We start from the raw sequence: 20,679 nt of genomic DNA, 5'->3' as shown, positions 1-20,679 counted from the left end.
CTTACATTAGTGTCTGAATCTCTAGCTACAGAAGGCATGCAGCATTGTCTGGAGAAGCTTATTCCATCCGCTATTTTGTGCCCAGCAAAAACCAGGGCCATCCAAAATGGATCCCACTTTCATTAGTACACAAAGACCTACTACTTCAAATATGTCACACTCCAATTGCACAGACAAGATTGGCACACAGATTGTCAGCGCAAGAACTGGGGTTCAGAAATAAAGTGGAACTTAACACAAGAAGTCCCGGCAATACCATAAATTCACAAACTAAAACTCTGCACACTGCCACTATTGCTTTATGTGACTTACCCAAGGTATGGCCAGTAATCCTCTGCTTGTCATGCGGGCACACTTTGGGCAACGCTGCACATCACAGAACATATTCTTAACCTCTATTACTAGGGACAAATTTAGGCCTCCGCATAAAAGCTAGATTAGTGTGATGACCGGGTCAAATAACATTTCAGCATACCAGTTTCAGAGCCATTCAGGTCAGCGCTATACCCATTAACCATTCATGGGACATTCCCATCCCAACAACTGTGTACTTCCTGATATTATAAGCTGCACAATGTCTCGCACCTTTTACGATTTAATCACACGTCTGACATTGTTTCCCATTGTTCTTGAAAGTTATGCTTCGGTGTAGAGTCAAATCATTTCCGATAGTATTGCAATCGGACAGCAATTGCTTGGCCTGGTTTCACAAACCGTTCAAATGGAGTGGACTCCTGCTGCCACTTTGCATGGGGGTGTGACATACAATGCCTGATCTGAAAGTTTTAATTTCTCCTGGCGACCGGAGGGGCTTTCATATTTGTGGTCGATACTGTTCAGCGGGTTCAGACAATATTCATTCGTTTCTTTCCAAGGATTAGGGAGCAATGTCTTTAAAGCTCTGGTCAGAAGCAGCCATATTGTATGAAATGGTTTAAGAAAGAAAACTACACACTCCGCAGATAGTATTCAAAATAAGTTTCGCACATATCGAATCTTGGTTTCTTGCCTAAACGCACATCCACTCAATTTTACACCGTTTTCTCTCAACTTTTCATAGTAAAACATTTTGTGTGAATCAAAAGCAGTGTTGCACTAAGCAGTCACCCATGGTAATGGAGGTTATACAATTTTTACATCACAGCAATGCCTTATGTCTCATGGAAAGCAGAATTGTTTTTTTCTCTGTTTACACCTTGAGCTACTGTATGCAAAGCTGTCCAAGGAACGTCTCCGGAGGATAACATTGTAAACGCTGAATTCACTATTAAAATGTCCCATTAGGCGGCACTTTCCTTTTCAGTACATTAGTACTTTAATTGGCAGGCACTTTGTTTATCTGAATTTACGTTTTTAAAAAGGGATGTACATTGTGTCTGAATTGGGAGTGCTCTCTTGAAATAAGTGTTGCTTTGAGAACTCTGCACTGTGCTATAATCTTGAATTATTAACCACTGTAAAACAAAACACTTGCATGCCAAAGAAATATATATTTTTGTTCTCTTTGGTATATGCTTAAATATGTACAGGTTTGGTTTTCTGTTAGATACCGAATCACTCTCTACCCCAGTCAACTAAAATAGAACCATTAGAAATGTTAATAGTGCATGGGTGAAGCCTTCAGTAAGTATTTTAAACATAATTCAAAGGTGAAAAGGTGCTCATTTAACTTTGATAAATGGGAGAAGATTTTCATTCCATGTGCAATATTAACAGCAGATTTGGATCCATTTCAGCTTGTAACCATTTTCAAGGAAATCTGCAAAGCGTGGCGCAGAAAGTGGTTTATGTGGCAAATCCCCAAAATCAATAATTATGAAGTAAGTACAGCTGGGATCTGCTAGAGACCTGCGGAGTACTTTAAGGATCCATCCCCTAAACCATCATCTTCAGTCTCTAAAGGACCCGCTGTCATTTCTAGTCCCCAACTACCTCCGGCTCCTTGAGTACGCACACCCAATTCTAAAAATCTCCAATCTTGGCTCTCTGATGAGAACCGGGACGCCTTCACCTCCTTCTGAGCCTGAGAGCAATCATTTTAGTTAATCCTAAGCACAGAACTCCACTTTAAAGAAAACGCTGCTAGGGAAGAAAGGTTGATACCAGCTTCCCCTCCTCAAAAATACAAGCATTTAATGCAATAGGTTTCGCGTTGACACGAGTTTGAGCTATTGACATTGTAAATCACAATGCCTTTTATTTTTGTTTTTAAAACATAAATAAAAAGGCATTGTCATTTAGAATGCCAATAGCTTAAACGTGCATAAATGCGAGACCTTTTGCATTGCAAATTCTTGTAGTGTTGAGGCTCTAGTTTGGGTGACTTTTTCTGGTCACTGGTTTAAATGTATTAAGAATTTTGTTCTCGACCCATCGCTCTGTGTAAGGTAGGCGTATCCCCATTCCTCTACCCATAGAGATGGATAAAGTTGTAAAGGTAATAAGTGCGATCTATCGCTCGCCATCAAAAGTAGGTAAGGGATGGACACTGCCTGACAGCAAAATGGCTGCCTCACCGACATCAACGTTTTATTGGAATACTCTGATATGGATTGTATAAACCTGGCCTTTGCAAAGGTGGGCGGGGGCGTCTTGTGCTGCCAGAGGTTTGTTCTCATCTTTCGAAGTGTACGTGTGGTTTGTATTTTCAGAAGATTACTGGGTGGCATGTTATGTGCCGGTGCTTGAAGCTCTGTAACCGGTGGTGCTTCTTTGCTTATTTAGAATTAAACTTCGTTTCATTCATCAGCCTGCCTACAAAGTTATTTAACAGCACCAAAACATCGAAAATGTATTTTGTTACACGCCAGTCTGTTCAAAAGCAGGCCCCTGATTATTAACGGGCTGGCGTCTCTAGGTACAGATTGGTAGGTTTGAAATTTCTATCCTTAAACTTGGGAGTTTGTGGGGGTTTTCAACCCGTCCAGGGAATCCATACACTAAAATGCCCACTTCCCTCCATCGATAAGGGTTTACTCAAGCAATGATGTTACACCCATGTAAATGGACTTACATATGCTAGTTCCCCTTTGTGAATTGCTCAAACTAGTTAAACAAGCCATGTCTGTACAGCCAGCGGTTACACTGAACATCTGGCATTGAGCCGGCCCTCCTGGACCGACACAGGGCTCCCCAGCTGTAATCCATCCTCTCTCACATCCTCTGTCACTCTAAGTGCATAGACCTGGACAGGGCAGAGGAGACCCTCGCAGGCCACCATAGATTATTACACAAACCGGTCAGTTCCTAGAAGGTCGAGAGGCCTCATTCAAACACCGATTTTATTCCCCTGCTGAAACAACTGTACTGAATTAGATTCTAGAAAGCCCGGCCCGACAGCGGGAGAGGTGAGACTTGAATCGGGGGATAAATATATAAATCAGATAATTGGGAGCTGAGGGCGGATGTCCGCCCCTACGGGTCACGAGGTCCTCACATGATGGCAAGCTTGGCTTGCAGATGGCAAGCTCCTCCCCATAATGAAGTGGTGACCCCTTGACCTGACCCGCAATTAACCAAAAGGGGCAATTTCTTCTAAAGAATCTATCATAGTTAGATTTCACCAATAACATTATTCTCTCTCTTGCATTTGCTTATGGTTCAGAAGTCGTTTTATGTTGATGTCAGAGGCTGGCTGGTGATCCTGTGAATATATTCCTTTCGAGGATATTGAAATTCCATTCACATACCAGGAGCATGATCTCTGGTTTAACGGTGCCCTAAAACATTTAAATCACATTACCAGGCTCGGTCCACTAGGTAGACCAGGAGCAACATGGCCGGTTTTAACCGGCTATACACCACATCCTGCCATTAACGACATGTCAGATGTAGAATTACTAGATCAACTCAAAGAGTTAATCAAAAGCTACAGACAATTGGTCTAATATGTCATGCAGACTCTTACAGTCCAACCTAAAATAGATATTCCATGACAAACCTCTCACCAGGGGAATACATTAAAAATTACACCACAGACTTTACACACAGTCATGGGTAAATTACCCACAAAACGTGAACAAACTCCATTCTGGATAGCTCAGAAAATTACTCAAATTGAAGCAGTATTTCCTAATACTAGCTCACAAGAGAAGCACATAATTTTAACAATCTGTTTACCAATGGGGATCATACCACATCTGGAGGACTGCACCACTTGGGGTACAGTGTTCGCTGCAATCTACACTAAAACACATGGTGTTCCGTCTATAGCGGTAATACCTGATGTCCTGAAACAGATTCAAAACGAATACGGGTCAGAGCCTGCTCTAAATTTAGGTATGAAACTACTGAAAGATTTCAAACAGGTATCTACAATAATATGACCTAATATTAAAGTAGATACAGCATTAGTGGTGATCCATCAGAAGTTGAGGGAATTTTGTGTAACAGAACAACCACAAGAACTAGCCAGAAAAATTGAGAAATTCTATGAAGAATTAGGTAGTGACAGTTTGGGTGGGAAACCAGCGAAACCCCAACTGTCTGAAAGTCCTGAAAAGGTCTTTTCTAAAAACACTCCTGGTTAATTTGTAAAAAAAATAAGTGCTGGGGCTCACGTCAGGAAGCAGCTTGCACCAGCCCATGTCTCCTGTTGGAGCACCTAAAACAGAACGAGCTACTAACCATGAAATTGGTGAGATGGTGTGGGTAATGGCTAGATCTGCCGACTTCAGAGCAGGGGAGCAAGTTTAGAACCTCGAAGTCCCTGCATCCTGTGATTCTGGGCAAATCACAACCTCCCTGTCCATACCATAATGAATATGTCCTTAATGAAAAGCGCCAGCGTTTATGATTAAGGACCAATGACACTGCCAAATGAAAACATTGCTATGAACGAGGCCTGGGAGCTTTACATGAAAGAACATGCTTCAGTGAACCATAACAATTAATGTATGAAAATCTATTAAGAGAGCATATATAACTGCAGAGATTTCCCCCAGATGGTAGGTCTTGGGGTAACAAAGGAATGTCTCCAACCACTCACCCTCTGTTGGAAGTGGCCCCAAACAGGGCCACTGGAATCATGACACTGCGTCTGCAGTGTTTTCCGCATAGTTCTTGCTTTGCCACTCTTGGCACAGAATCCATATTCTCCATTGTAATTAGCGGTTTGTGACAAAGATTGTTTCTAGGATAAACGTATTAAAAGTTAACAAAAAACACTGCCACACATGTTGCTGCGCAATAGGGGGCCCTTTGCATAAGTTTTGAGGTCAGCTTCCAGCTGCTCTTTGCCGCACATATTTGTTAAGTAGATACTAATGAGGTGGAACCTTTGCACGGACAGCGTGAACATAAAATAATATAGTGAAGTAGTACTGCCACGAAATGTGCTGCGTTCTGCGCCATACTATGTCTTTTCTTACTGCAGAAGATCAGCAATTTTGTTCCACAATTTGGTCCACCTTTGTCGCATAATTGCTATTCACTGGCCACTAGGCAAAAGAGGAACAAAAAGTATACATAAGAGAAAAAAAGTTATGAAAATAATAAATACTTAAATCAAACACAAAAAAAAATGCAACAAGACCGGAAAACTATGTTTTGTATTATTTACTTTATGGTGGCTCTGAAGGTATAGTTTTCTTTCAAAAAAAAAAAAAAATGTGACACTGAGTGGAACATTAAAACAACCCAACCTGTCAGGAAATCTTTCCCTTTTTTGTGTATCAGACCACATAAATATCTAAAATTCTATCATACTAGTGTTGCTGTGAAAGGGCTCACACACAAGGCTGGCTGGCCGGGGTCTGAGGTCCATCCGGCTCACGGGGCAGGATGCTGAGACGCCCACGCTGCAGACCCCTACTTGTCATGCCCATGGCCTGGCACTGCCCTGGTGAAGTCCGCCAGGCCAGCTTGTGCTGTTGCTGACACATGTGCCGACTCTTGGAACAGATGCCACCCTTTAATTGACATATAGCCAGGGTGGTGTGGAGTGCAAAAAAACGATGGATTTAGGCCCTGATCCTTGTACTGGGGTGAATGTATGACATTGTTCTACATTCTGTCCATCAACTGTGTTTTTTGCAATTTTCACCCCGAGTGGGCTGGGTATGCTCAGACGTGAGTCCCAGGCTCTCCACACCACTGGAGTCAAGCTATCCAGGCTGATGAAGGCTGATAGCCAGAAACCGGTCCTTGGATGCTTGATTCCGGTCTGGGAAAGACATGGCTTGGTAGTTCGGACTGGACTGTTCCCATGAGGCACAGGGTCAGAGCTGATTTGCATATAGCCAGTGTCTAACCCAGGGTGGTGTGGAGTGCAAACAAACGATGGATTTAGGCCCAGATCATTGTACTGGGGTGAATGTATGACATTGTTCTACATTCTGTCCATCAACTGTGTTTTTTGCAATTTTCACCCCGAGTGGGCTGGGTATGCTCGGACGTGAGTCCCAGGCTCTCCACACCACTGGAGTCAAGCTATCCAGGCTGATAGCCAGAAACCGGTCCTTGGATGCTTGATTCCGGTCTGGGAAAGACATGGCTTGGTAGTTCGGACTGGACTGTTCCCATGAGGCACAGGGTCAGAGCTGATTTGCATATAGCCAGTGTCTAACCCAGGGTGGTGTGGAGTGCAAAAAAACGATGGATTTAGGCCCAGATCCTTGTACTGGGGTGAATGTATGACATTGTTCTACATTCTGTCCATCAACTGTGTTTTTTGCAATTTTCACCCTTTAATTGACAGCAAACGGGCATCGCCTTCTCGAACTGCAACATGATGCGAGAGGCTCTATTAATTGGAGAATGACGATCATAAAAACCCGGTCTCTGATTTCATCCAATAATTAGCAGAGACGGGTCTGTGTCTTGCTGGTGACTCTCAGCATGAAGTGCCTTCAGAACAAAGTGTGTGCGAGGCGCAGTGGCATGAAGTCACCACCAGCTTTTGACTGGTAAAGCTAGCCTTTGCACAAAAACAAGCAGCCGTCCACAATTTAATACACACTACACAGATGGAAATATGCAACTTTACCTGCCAGGGCCCCCACAGCCTCAATCACAAGACAGGCTGGGGGAGGTAACATTGCAACAGCGAGGGAGGGCTCCGTAAATACCCCTTCCTACAGAATGGCCCCTCAGCTCAGCATTTATGTAATCAATCCCGGGAGTATAATTGATTGTGTGCAGTGGCTAAATGACCAGTTGCACAGGAAAACAAACTAAACCTGCATTTGCCATGCAATCGCGGCACTCGTGCTTTAACTGTAAACATCTTAAGCTAAAGCTCGGGTGCCCTTATTGCTTCAAAATTAAAGATATAGCAAATACATTTTTTTTCTATGTCTTTACTTTTTAAGCAATCTGCGCAACCACACTTTAGCTTGAGATGTTTACAGCAAAAGCACGAGTGCCACGATTGAAAGCAAAGTAAATTAAGTGAAAAAATTTGCGGACGCAAGTTTTTTTCTCTTTATTTACTTTGTTTTTATTGCCACACTTGTGCTTTAACTCTAAAGGACTTAAGCTACAGCAGGTGCCGCGAATTGTTCAAAAGTAAAGAAATTGGAAAAACATTTTTTTCCATTTCTTTACTCTTTGAGCAATCGTGGCACAGCGCTTTAGCTTAAGATCTTTACAGTTAAAGCGTGAGTGCCGCAATTGAAACCAAGATAAATAAAGAGAAAAAACTGCATGTTTGCCAATGCAGCTAACCATCTTGCCACGCCATTGCAGGAATGAAAAAGAAACCAGCAAGAAGCACTGGTGAGTGCTATGTGCCCACCGCCGAGGCCAGGAAGCTTGCTGCGATGCTGAAGGACGCTGAGAAGAACAATTGCCAACACGCCCACCGCGGGAGAAGCAAAAAGACGCAGCGCGCATGACCAGCAAGTGACAAGTCCAGTCCGGGTTGGCGGGGCCTAATGGAGACCGGGCGGACACCAACCCCGCTTCCAGAGAAGCCGGACACAAAAGCAACAACAATAGTTCTCGCCATGGCGAAGTAGCGCATGCGCTGCAACGCAGGCGAGACCTAAAAAAGGTGAAATCCTACCTTCTGGAAACAGACTCAAGAGCGGTACTGCAAACCCTGATTCCCCCGTCACCTGAGTAAAAGAAACCTTCTGCTCCAAAGTATGCCGAGACCACTCTGGTGCTACAGTCGCACATCTCATGAGGGCACTGAAACATTTTTAACACAACACCCATGCATTGAAGTAGCTTCAGTGCTTCCCCCCAGGTCTGCATCATTTTCAAAACGAGCTACATTACCTAAAGGGCTATTTCAAACAACAACCTGACAAGGAAACTATCCACCTCGGGCAGACAGCGTCAGACCAGAAGTCAAGAGACTGACGGTCAAGTAGCAAATATGTGCAAGAAAGCAAAAAAATAAATACAAACCTCACAGAAAAAAGGGACAACATCCCCGCTGACATCAAAACTGATACATTCTTTTTGAAGTTAAAAAAGAAAAAAGTTGAAGACCACCTTCTCCTCCTGAAGGTACATTAGTGACGCACAAAATTGTAACCCACCTATTGCGTATCTCTCTAACTCCCTAAATTGCACCCACGGGATCATACCCTTTTGATCGGCACTCTGTTGCCTCCTAACCAGGGTCACATTAAATAAATACGGATGCATGCATGCATGCATACATACATACATACATACATATACCATGGTTATAGTGGGCATTGCTATATTCTTAACAAAGAATAGATACCATGAGCGATTTTTCTGATATTAACAATGTGGCTAACTAAGGTTTTCAGGGATTCTGTTTTATAACCTTGTCCCGTGGGGCAGTATATTTTTAAAACAGAATTAGACTGGTGCTTGTGCTTCTGTTTTAAAAATAACTCCATCTTGATGATATTGATGTGTGGTTCATTCTAAGAGTTTTGCAGATGGTTTGTAACTCTCAGCTATAGGTATTAATTCCTGGAGAGATTCAAGGTAGTCCAAATGTCTTGTATGAAAAACCACCCCACAACTATAATTGTCAAACTCATCCGGTTTATAGAAAGTTTGCTGCTACTTGATATTGAAATGTTTGGTCCTTATTTTGAGATTAGACAACTGTGTTCTTCTGCCCAGAGATGTGTCCTGCCTCTTGATTATGATTATGCCCAGATCCACTTGAACTATGATTGAATATGGCCAGTGTGCCAAAAATAAGGTGTGTGCTCATTAAGAAAGTAGCCTAGCAGTCTTTTTTTAAATTTCACTTATGCTTATTGAACACACACAGGTGGATTGCAACATATTCCATATTTTAGACAGGATATTGACAATAGCAATAGAAAAACTTCCATATCTTCTCATCTTTCTTATTCAGTATTTAAATTCAGCATTCGTCATAGACCTTCCTGATCTCCCTGATTGAGGGATAAATAAGAGCAGTAGAGGTGTAAAGAAATATAAAGGTACACTAGAAAGAAGGGGTCTTCTGCAAATGCAATGAAAATATCTCAACCAAGAACTTTTCAGCCAGTCTCCTGTGTCACTCTCACGTATGCCAACAACCTTAGGACTATAACTAAAACTGTTTATACACTTGTCCTTTGGTGTCTCTTTCTGAAACTCATCTGTTAAGGCCTGGCCACTGCCTGTTAGATAGAGGGTTATGTTTTCCCTTATGTGAAACCCAAATTTCTACTTGTGATGGACAGACACCTTGACCGCCACATTCAGTGGCTGTTTCTGTAACCTCTGGAGTTTCTGCTTCTGGTGTTAAGAGATCTGCAAACTGAACACTTTCTTGGTCTCAAAGTAAAACTTTCGCTTTAGAGCCACAACGTGAGATCGTCTCTATTTCTTGTGGATCTCTGATTTCTACAATAACGTGCCTTCGCCTATTTGCACTCTCTTAGAGGCTCTAATGGAGAGTCAGAAAGATCCAGCTAGTTCAGTGATAGCTGCTACAGCATCTTGCATGATATCTCATTTGATGAAGTCCTACATAATATCTCACTCTAGCAAAATTTTCCTGAGGTTCTACCTTGGACTACTCTGTGTGTTATTGATGCGAGTGCACAGTGTTGAACTACAGATATTGCATTATCCTCCACTGTAGCATTTCTGCTATCATTGAGTGCAGTCACTTTACTATCCAGGGCTTGAATGTCTGCCTGGCTGAGTGCGACCTGAAATGATCCTCAACTGAATACACTTTAGTTTCAATAATCTAAGACTTTATTTAGAGACCTTATGGGTTTCATGCATCAAAGAATGGAATTGCGATTCCTAAATAGCGATTTTTAGGGAATCGCTATTTAGTAATTGCAATTCCTTATGCATGTAGGAATCGCAAAAAAAAAATGCTATTCCTACAAATTCCTTAATAGCGACTCACAACTTGTGACTTGCTATTAAGGAATACCTTTCCATTCATTCTCATTGGTCTAGAGGACCATAGGAATAAATGAGAAGTCATTTGCAATTTGCGACTACGAAATTTGTACTCGCAAATGCATGATGCATCGCATTTAGAGAATCGCAATTTGTGATTCCCTAACTGCATTTGCAATTAAGGAAATTGCAAAAAATTTTGATTTCCTTAACCTCTTCAACGCTCATGACGAGCTGAGCTCGTCATGAGCCGTGGAACGCTCGCATGCGGGGATAATTCCCCTGCTGTGCGAGCGTTCCACGGCAGGTAATGCACCTGTGACGAGCTGAGCTCGTCATGAGCACAGAAGCGCTGTGCCTCATGACGAGCTCAGCTCATCATGAGCGTGTGGGCGCTGTGCGCGCCCCCCTCCCCAGCGCTGCGGCGGATTAATTGCGATTGCCTTTGGAATTGATGCATTTGAAATAGCATTTTACGGTCGCAAACGGGCCAATTCTGCGAATCGGCCCGCTTGTGACCAGTTAAATGCTTGATGCATGTGCCCCTAAGTGTAATCTTTAGTACATATTCTTCTCTGGTAATCGGAGTAGACATTTGTAGCTTACCCTTCAGTTAATCTTCCTGTGCATCAGGAACGGTAGCAAAAAAATCTAACCCCGTCACTTAGGCTTCACTTTATTGCTCTTAGAAACATAAGTGGTCGGGTCCTGACCTCGCCATGTAGCTGAAGGAAGGTCTTCTTCCTGTAAGTTTCTATGTACAAGTCCAAAGCTGACCTGAGCCTCAGTTATCCACATGGAAACATCGGACAGGTGCAAAGCAGAACATGAATTTACTTGTATTGAGAGGGGTGGGGGGTAACTCGGGCTCTCACAAGGTTTGCACACAATCTTCAGTCTCCTGCATATTTACCCACACCTGTACATTGCTCTCCAGCGAGCCCAGGGTTAATGCAAGGAGTTTCTCTTTTCACTGAAATGATTAGGTGCTCCATTTGCTTAGCAGCAGCAACTCAGCACTATCTTAAGACTGAGTGAGAGCAAAAACTCAGACTGCCTTAGGACCCACTGGTTTCTCTTTCACAGTATTAATATATCCATCACAACTCTGATGCCTCCGCCTTCGGTTCCTGCTTGAGTGGGTTCTGTTCTCTTCCCCAAGTGTCAAATTTGGCACCGAAGTTTCATTACGAGCTTGAGCTTCACGGTTCGGTGCCTGAACCGGAACTTGACAAGTTACATCCCCCTTGGCCTTCGCTTTTTAGTCTTTACCTCTACCCTAGCGACAATGTTGTCATTAGTAATGGAACTGCTGATTAATAGCATTACTACGAATGAAGGGGCATTTTGTTAATAGTAGCATCAACGATTAGTAATTGTAACACACATGGGGATCGTACTGTGCCAGCAACATTGTTTGCCCTTCAGAATGTCACCCTCACTGGTGCCTTTTTGCCAGAAAAGTTTGCTTAACTTGCCAGTTTTGCACAAACAATAAATACTAAGTAAACGGGGCAGATGGAGGTACTGGGAGCAGCGTCTATGTGGAATGACATATTTTTATGTGTAGCAAAACTGATACCAAGAAAACGTTTGCATATATTGAAAAACACAAAAATAAACTAACGAAATGTTCATATCCGCAGAAGCGTAGACTCTTAGTCCTCAGCTCTGCCTGTCTGTGAACCTGTCCTGCTTGAAAACCGCTGTTCTCATTAGAAATGTAAAGTATATCTTGGCGGCTACTAACTAGAATCGTATTCCTTCTGTGCAGTGTTCACAGCTTGTATACAGTATTGTTATTTTATATACTTGACACACCTTTATTGTTCACGAACACAACTCTAAATGATGTTTTAACACCAAACTTATGTCAGTAGTTGGTTTATATTTAATGTTCGAGTTGCATTCTATATTGCAGGCTTTTTCATTGCTTTGTGTTTTGCTCCACAGGTCTCCCGGTTGGCATGCTTTTGGGAAAGAAAGTGACTTCTCTGAGGATGGTGCTTCGTTAAAAGAAGATGAGACCATCCAGAAAAAGGTACGGTAACTGGCTGGGGTAGGTTTGTTGACCTGCAAATGAACACAACACACCTTCCTCCACAGTACGTATGCGTGTCTATTTCTGATAGATACATCTGCCGTGTGGATTCCTCACCTTGTGAATATCCCCCTTGCGTCAGCAACGTTCGGAATTTTTTCTTCGTAGCACGCCAGCGTGGACGACGTCATAGGAGCACGGCATCGCGCGCGACTCCGTCTGACGTCACCGACTCCTTATTAGGCCCACGTCGGCGTGATGACGTCAGTTCCCTTTTTTCCGCGTCTCCGACGCTAACGGTTTTCGGGATCTTCTCGATACTTAGTATCTGGCTATTGTTTAATCTTTACTGTTTCTCCTTTGCGATTTATTTCTTCATCGAGGATGTCGTCGAGGAAGACAGGATTTAAACAATGTGGGTCTTGTGCCCGCATGATGTCAATCACCGATCCACATAGCGATTGTTTGTGGTGTCTGGGTTCAGACCACGACGTTAAGAACTGTCGATCTTGTTTTAAGATGAACCCAAAGGCGCTTCGAGAGCGTGAAGCAAAACTACTTCTCGCGAAGGTAAAGGGAAGAGATGCTGGGAGATCTTCGAGGTCGACGTCGAGACGCTCGAGATCGAAACAAAGGTCTCGATCGAAGTCGGCGTCGAGGTCCAGAGCGGAGTCGAGATCCAAAGCGAGGTCGAGGTCCAGAGAGAGATCAAGATCGAGATCGAAGTCGACTTCGGGTCACGCTTCGAGCTCCTCGAAGAGGAAGCACAAGAGGAGAAAGCACAGCTCAAAGCATCATTCGGAGAAGGAATCTTCAGATTCGAAGAGGAAGTCTCACAAACACCATAAGGACTTCGTTTCTCCTTCTCCTGTTCAGTCCATCGGAGGTTCCCCGACTCCGGAACCGGATCCGGTATCTTTACCTTCTTCGGAACATGAGGGAGAAGAAGAGGTAGTTCCTAAAACTCCGACTCCGATGGAGACTCCTGTGGATCAAGAGGGTCAGAATGAACCTGTGTCGGATCGACCTCCTTTAGAGCATCCGGTAGGTTCGTACCCTCCCTTTCCTGGTCCTGGTCAGGACCCCTCGCATTTTCTCAATGCGATGTTTGGGGTGTATTCCAGAGCGATGTACCCCACTGGAGCACCTGTTGGTCCCATGGGTCCATTATCATACAATTTGGGCATTCCTCAGTCGTACGCACCAGCTCCATTTATGCCTTTTATGCCGGCGCCTCTTACACCTTGGCTCGGTACGGCGCCACCGAGGTCTTCGACTCCGCATGCGGCTTCGCCGACTCCGGATCGACCTCGTAGTTTGGACCGAGGTTCCACACCTGTCCGTGAGTCTCGTCCTCTGGCTGCCCCGACTCCTCGCTCGACGTCGAATCCGGCTCCGTCGGAGTCGTTACCGAATCCGTCGACTTCGATTCGAATAGAGTGGTCGAGACGAAGGGCTCAGCGTCTTCTGGAAGAAAAGGGAGATGAAGATTCAGATGTGGAAGAGGGTGAACTTCTTGATCATGATGATGACTTTGAAGACCTACGTGATGCTAGTGGTCTGGAGCTCTCTCCTGAGTGGGGTTTACCTTCAGCTTCTGATGCTCCTTCTAGGGACGTGGCACCCTATCACGTCGTTATTAGGAAGGCTGCAGATCTTCTCAACTTGAAACTGCCCACGGTTGAGTACAAGCCCAACATACTTACTGAAGTTTTGCACTCTCCCTCTTCTATTGTTGAACCTACGTTACCGTTCACTGATGCCTTATCAGATCCAATAAAAGAGATCTGGAAGAGACCATTATCTGCTCCTGCGGTTTCAAGATCTATTGCAAGGCGCTACAGGGTGGCTCCTGGTGACCCTGAGTTTCTCTCTTCGCACCCCTCTCCTGAAAGTCTTGTAGTGCAGGCGCATGTTCTAACAGGGCTGCAGGCTCTTTCCCTCAAGTGCCAGCGGACAAAGACTCAAAAAAGTTGGATCAGTCTGCAAAGAAGACTTTCTCTTCAGGGAGCATGGCTCTTAAATCCACTAATGCTACTTGTCTTTTATGAAGGTATGTCCATGCATTGATGGATTCTGTGAAGCAGTTATCATCTAAGCTTCCTGAGGAGGATAGAAAGAACTTTAATGAGGTGGTCTCAGACACTCAGGCTGCTGCACGCATGGTTATTCAGAGTGGCATGGACACAGTTGATTCTGTTGCCAGGATTATGGGCTCTTCTATTGCGACCAGGAGGGCCGCGTGGTTAAAATCCTCTGATTTCTCTGCGGATGTGCAATCTACGTTGCTGGACTTGCCTTTTGAAGGGACTGGCCTTTTTGGTAAAAAAGCGGATGTCGCCTTGGAAAGGTTTAAAGATAGCCGTGCTACTGCAAGATCCTTGGGTCTCCAGATGAGAGGGTCGACAACTAGAAAGTTTAGAGGCTTTGGTAGATCCTCTTTTCGTCCCTTCAGACAAGGCCAACAACAACAGCAGCAACAGCAGAACCCTCTGTATAAGTCCTATAGAGGTAGACAGAAGGGTCGTGGACGTGGGCGTCAAGTCTCCTCTTCCTCCACTTCCTCCAATAATACCCAACCCCCACCCGCATCAGCAAAGCAGCCCTAGATCCACCATTCTGGATCATGTGGGGCCAGTAGGGGGTCGGCTTACTCATTTTCTACGAGATTGGGAATCGGTTATATCAGATCTTTGGGTTCTCAATCTCGTGGAAAATGGGTATGCACTTCCCTTTCAGGAGTTCCCTCCCAATTACCCTCCTTGCCAAGGTTATTGTTCGGAGGACCACCTGCTGCTCCTGCAGGAAGAAGTCCTGGCTCTGTTCCGAAAGGGTGCAATAGAGGTGGTCCCGGAGCAGGAGAGGGGTCAAGGGTGCTACTCCCGGTATTTCTTGATACCCAAGAAGGATGGCAGGCTTCGGCCAATCCTGGATCTCAGGATTTTGAACCTCTATCTCAAACAGGAGAAGTTCAAAATGCTCCCCCTTGCTCAGGTTCTTCAAGCGCTGATGGAAGAAGACTGGATGGTGTCGATCGACTTGCAGGATGCGTATTTTCACATCCCCATTCTGAAGTCGCACAGAAAGTATCTCCGTTTTACGGTGGGATCGCAGCACTACCAATTTGCGGTCCTTCCGTTTGGGCTTACTACTGCGCCTCAAGTTTTCACCAAGGTGATGGCAGTGGTGGCTGCGCATCTCAGGAGATCGGGGATACCTGTGTTCCCCTATCTGGACGACTGGCTGATCAAAGCGGAGTCGCCGGAGAAGGTGCTCCATCATCTGCAGGAGACAACTCAGTTGTTGCACAGGTTGGGTTTTTCGATCAATGTACCCAAGTCTCACCTGGTGCCCTCCCAGCGCAACCTGTTCATAGGTGCGGTACTGGACACTACTGTATGTCGTGCATTCCCTCCACCTCAAAGGATTCACGACATACAGGAGATGATTCCTTTATTCTACAATGGAGCGGTTGTTCCAGTCCTGAAGGTCCTTCGTCTGCTCGGTCTGATGGCTTCTTGCATTCTGTTGGTCAGTCATGCACGCTGGCACATGAGGGCACTCCAGTGGTGCCTCCGCAGGCAGTGGTATCAACACAACGGAGATCTCAGGGAGTCAGTGAGGATCTCCAGAGAAGCTGCAGCGGATCTGTCTTGGTGGGGCGTGGAAGGCAATCTGTCTCAAGGAAAGCCTTTTCAACTTCCTCCATCAGTGGCCACAGTGATAACGGATGCATCCACTCTCGGGTGGGGTGCTCATTTGGGGGACCTGGAGATCAAGGGCCTTTGGTCTCCAGAAGAAAGGTTGCTTCACATCAACCTTCTGGAATTGCGGGCGATACGTTTGGCGCTGAAGGCCTTCCTCCCTTCCCTTCGCGGTCAGTCGGTTCAAGTCCTGACGGACAACACGACCGCGATGTGGTACATCAACAAGCAGGGAGGAGTAGGGTCGCAGTGTCTCTGCAGAGAGGCTCTGCGTCTCTGGTCCTGGGTTCAGGACCATCAGATTTGTCTGATGGCAAATCATCTGGCCGGGGTTCTGAACGTTCGTGCAGACAGTCTCAGTCGGCAGTTCTCTGCCGACCACGAGTGGAGGCTTCACCCGGAGGTGGTTCACGACATCTTTCAGATGTGGGGTGCTCCTCGGGTGGACCCGTTTGCCACTTGCGAGAATGCTCACTGCCCGTCATTCTGCAGTCTCCAGTATCCGTTGCAAGGAGCCTTGGGGGACGCGTTTCAGTTGAGTTGGGGAAATCAACTCCTTTACGCGTTTCCTCCCATACCCTTGATTCCTCAGGTTCTGAGGAAGATTCGCCAAGACCGGGCCCAAGTCATATTGATCGCCCCGGATTAGCCAAGAAGGGTGTGGTACACAGACCTTCTCCACCTCTCCTCTCACCCGCCGCTCCGTCTCCCTCACAGGGCAGACCTCCTCTCTCAGATGGAGGGGCAGGTTCTACACCCCCACCTCCAGACATTACACCTTCATGCCTGTAGATTGAACGGGGCAACTTGAGTTCTTTTTCTCTCCCTCACGATGTGGTGGATGTCATTCTTTCTGCCAGGAGTGACACCACTAAGTCCATTTATTCCTATAGGTGGTCTAAATTTGTTTCTTGGTGCAGGGAGAAGGATGTTGACTCTTTGAAGGCTCATTTATCTGTAATTTTACAATTTGCTCTTTCTCTGGCGCAGCAAGGTTTTGCTGTGGCCACGGTCAAGGGGTATCTTTCGGCCTTATCGGCATTTCTCTGTTTGCCGGATCAGCCCTCTCTTTTTAAATCTCCGGTGGTTTTAAGGTTTTTGAGGGGTCTAACAAATATGTTCCCTCCTACTCCTTTTGTTGTTCCTCATTGGAATTTGAATCTTGTGCTGACCTTCTTAATGGGTTCTCCCTTTGAACCCTTGCACAAGTGTCCATTGAGGTTTCTTTCTTTTAAAACGATCTTCCTCGTTGCAATCACCTCGGCAAGGAGGGTAAGTGAGCTTCAGGCTCTTAGTTCCAAGCCCCCATTCCTGACCATTCATGCTGAAAGGATGGTTCTCAGGACCAGGGCTGCTTTTCTGCCTAAGGTGGTTACTCCCTTCCATCTTGGACAGTCCATTACCCTTCCTACCTTCTATCCTCCCCCTCACCCTTCTAAGGAGGAAGAGAGACTGCACCGTCTGGACCCTAAGAGGGAGGTGTCTTTCTATCTGGACAGGACTAAGGACTTCCGGGTGGACGACCAGCTGTTTGTTGGTTTTGCTGGCTGTCGGAAGGGCAGAGCGGTGCACAAGCGCACACTTTCCAGGTGGATAATCCTGTGCATCAAGATCTGCTACTCCCTTGCGGGTAAGGACCCTCCTGAGGGTATTAGAGCACATTCAACTAGAGCAAAGTCTGCAACATCTGCTTTGTCTAGAGGTGTACCTGTTGAGGACATTTACAGAGCCGCGACTTGGGCCTCCCTCCACACTTTCGCGAAGCACTACTGCTTGGATACCGAGGTGAGTAGGGACGGCCACTTCGCGCGCTCTGTTCTCCAAGATTTCCTGGTATAGCAGAGTGGTCACCCTCCTCCGGGAGTGGGGACTGCTGTGGGACTCTATTCACAAGGTGAGGAATCCACACGGCAGATGTATCTATCAGAAGAAGAAGTTACTTACCTTTGGTAACGCTTTTTCTGGTAGATACTATATCTGCCTGTGGATTCCTCACATGCCCACCCGCCTCCCCGTTGTCCACTCTGCTATACCTGGTTTTATTGTTTGTATATATTTTGGGTTTTGATACCTTTGCTATGCACTGTGTGCTATTATGGTTTGTATGTACTGTGTACATTGTATATATGCATATTTGCTGTCGTTGGTCCGTCCGTGTGCCTCAAAGGCACGGAAAAAAGGGCGGAACTGACGTCATCACGCCGACGTGGGCCTAATAAGGAGTCGGTGACGTCAGACGGAGTCGCGCGCGATGCCGTGCTCCTATGATGTCGTCCACGCCGGCGTGCTACGAAGAAAAAATTCCGAACGTTGCTGACGCAAGGGGGATATTCACAAGGTGAGGAATCCACAGGCAGATATAGTATCTACCAGAAAAAGCGTTACCGAAGGTAAGTAACTTGTTCATTAGCACGTATGAAGCACAAATCTGGTTGTAAAGCAAAGACGTGCTTTAACGAAAAATGCGGTACAGTATTGTAGGATACTGATCACAGCTTGCTTGACCCCCTAAGGAGGCTGGGCTCCACACCCATCCATACTGCTTCTTTGTGCGTCCATGCTGCGGATGCAGTGAATGTTTTACTTGCAGGCAAGGTGTTCTTTATGGTGTGATGCAAGTCTGCATGGAATTTAGGTATTAGGTGGGTAGCATTAGCATGCCTGGCCTTTACCTATATAGTTTAACGTTTGTCATTTTAATGCTGGTGTGTCTGACATTGACCGCTGGAGAGCTTTACCTTGTCTGCCATTTAGAGTTGTGTGCAGGTGGCACCAGACTTGTAGATGATACAGCAGGTCTTAAAGTTAATGCTTACGGCAGAGGGCACCAATAGGAATTACTAAAGATTATTGTTATACAATTATTTCTTCTCTATCCCTGAATCAATGGGTTGGGCGCTTGCTGAAATATCGCTCTTCATTGCTCTGTTATGCCCTGATTACGACTTTACCACAGCTGTATACTATCCTTAATGTAGTTGTGTAGAGTGATAAAAAACACGCTGCGTGCAATCTCTGTTCTTTCTGCCTTCATAAGAGAAGCAGCACCAAACATTATCCCCATATTTATAGAGCACATTCATCATACCTCAGCTGTGAAAAGCAATTGTAGGGTTGCAGTTTGACACATCATGCTGGAAGCAATGACCTCGTTTCAAACTTGTGACTAAAATCGCTGGTCATTTGCCAGCATTCTGCTAACAATACATGCCACATGTTGGAAGATTACCGGGTACTCTGTGCTCTAGGACGCCATTCTCCGACTCTGCAATGAAACAAGTTAATGGTTCAAGACGACTTTTATGAGTCAAACTTGCTTTGCCAGGGCAGCATGATGAGTGGGCAGTTTGTTGTGGACTTTTAAGATGAAAGAGGTCCATGCAGACAGGACTTTTAATTTTTCATAAGCAAAAAGAAAAAATTCATCCCAGTGAGTGCCTTTTTAATTGCTTTGACTTCTTTTCCTTGATGTATTTCTGAAGTTATGAGGCAATTTCCAACGACGGGAATATAGTAATGTCACAGAAAAGTAACCCCTATTCCTCTGATTCCTCTGATACTGAGTGCCGTGACTCTTCTGCGACTGTGTTTACCAAACAGCAGCACCAGCAACATTTAAAGTCAAAACACACAAGGTTAATTATTACTACAATTCGGCCTGAAATCTGCTCCCTAAGTTTTCATTAAGGTTCATAGTGAGATCCCATCTTCATCTTCAGGGTGTCCTCTTCAGGCCTTACTCTGACAACTGGCTCGTCAAGACAGTGTTCAGAATCTTTTTGGGATAGTAGTAGGTAATTTTAACAAGGTGGCGGTAGGGGGTAAAACGCCATCAGTTGAGTTACTTAGTCTGTACAGCATCTAGTGATATAACCGTGTGACTGGTCCTGTGTCAGCCAGATGTTCCTGGTAGCCTCCCTTTTTAAATTTTGCAGATAAGGAGATTCTTTACTGTTGTGTTCATTGAATTTTTGTCCACTCAGGGGTACCGTACCCCTTTGCCTCTCTTCTTGTCTTCAGCTGTCCATTCTAGAATGTTGAGATTGACAGCTGATGACTGAAGCGAGCAGAGGTGTTCCTCGAGCGCTGTGACCTGAGCGTTCTTGTGTTGGTTATGATAATAAAGCCTTCTTATTCAACGACTTTGAGTATATTTGATCTTTACAATTTTGGAGACCAACACAAAGAACTCAAAACCGGAAAAATCATTATATCATACTTCTACCGGTGATGAGCATTCAAGTTTGAAATGATTTGCAAGATTATATATTTAATGCAAAACTAAAGACTAATTCAGTTGGATTTTAGAGATCGACATGTAAGCAAATCATGCCAGGTCAGACAGCAAATTTGAAATTTGTTGTATGTACAAAATTAATATTACTTGAATGAATTCGTAACTACAGAATGACTGCACGTTTATGAAAGAATCACTCAGAATTGCCACTGGGTATGCGACTGGCAGAAAGTTTAGATACTTGACGAGAGCAAATACATAGCACCAAAACTTTGACATTTCAATTTCTGCTCTGCCTTTACACAACAGTCCAACCATCCGCTGATCACACGCACATTGCAAGTGTGTATTGGCATGGTGCTGAAGACTCGTATCTGTAACCTAGCAAC

General features: G+C 45.0%; 1 protein-coding gene across 6 annotated transcripts in view; it reads left to right on the top strand.

Moving 5' to 3' along the window:
* Nucleotides 1–20,679, top strand: part of SUCO (SUN domain containing ossification factor) — a 570,127-nt gene that overhangs the window by 98,499 nt on the left and 450,949 nt on the right. For all 6 annotated transcript variants that reach the window (XR_013594734.1, XM_078642395.1, XM_078642375.1 and 3 more), the window contains exon 2: nucleotides 12,262–12,349. Coding sequence is in view for 5 of the 6 variants with exons in the window: in XM_078642395.1 (XP_078498521.1) it covers nucleotides 12,262–12,349 (88 nt within the window). In the remaining variant the exon portion in view is untranslated. The remainder of the gene's footprint in view (nucleotides 1–12,261; nucleotides 12,350–20,679) is intronic.

Source organism: Lissotriton helveticus, chromosome 1_1 (genome assembly GCF_964261635.1).
Source record: "Lissotriton helveticus chromosome 1_1, aLisHel1.1, whole genome shotgun sequence".
Lineage (NCBI taxonomy): Eukaryota > Metazoa > Chordata > Amphibia > Caudata > Salamandridae > Lissotriton > Lissotriton helveticus.
This window is presented reverse-complemented; position numbering and strand designations above follow the sequence as displayed.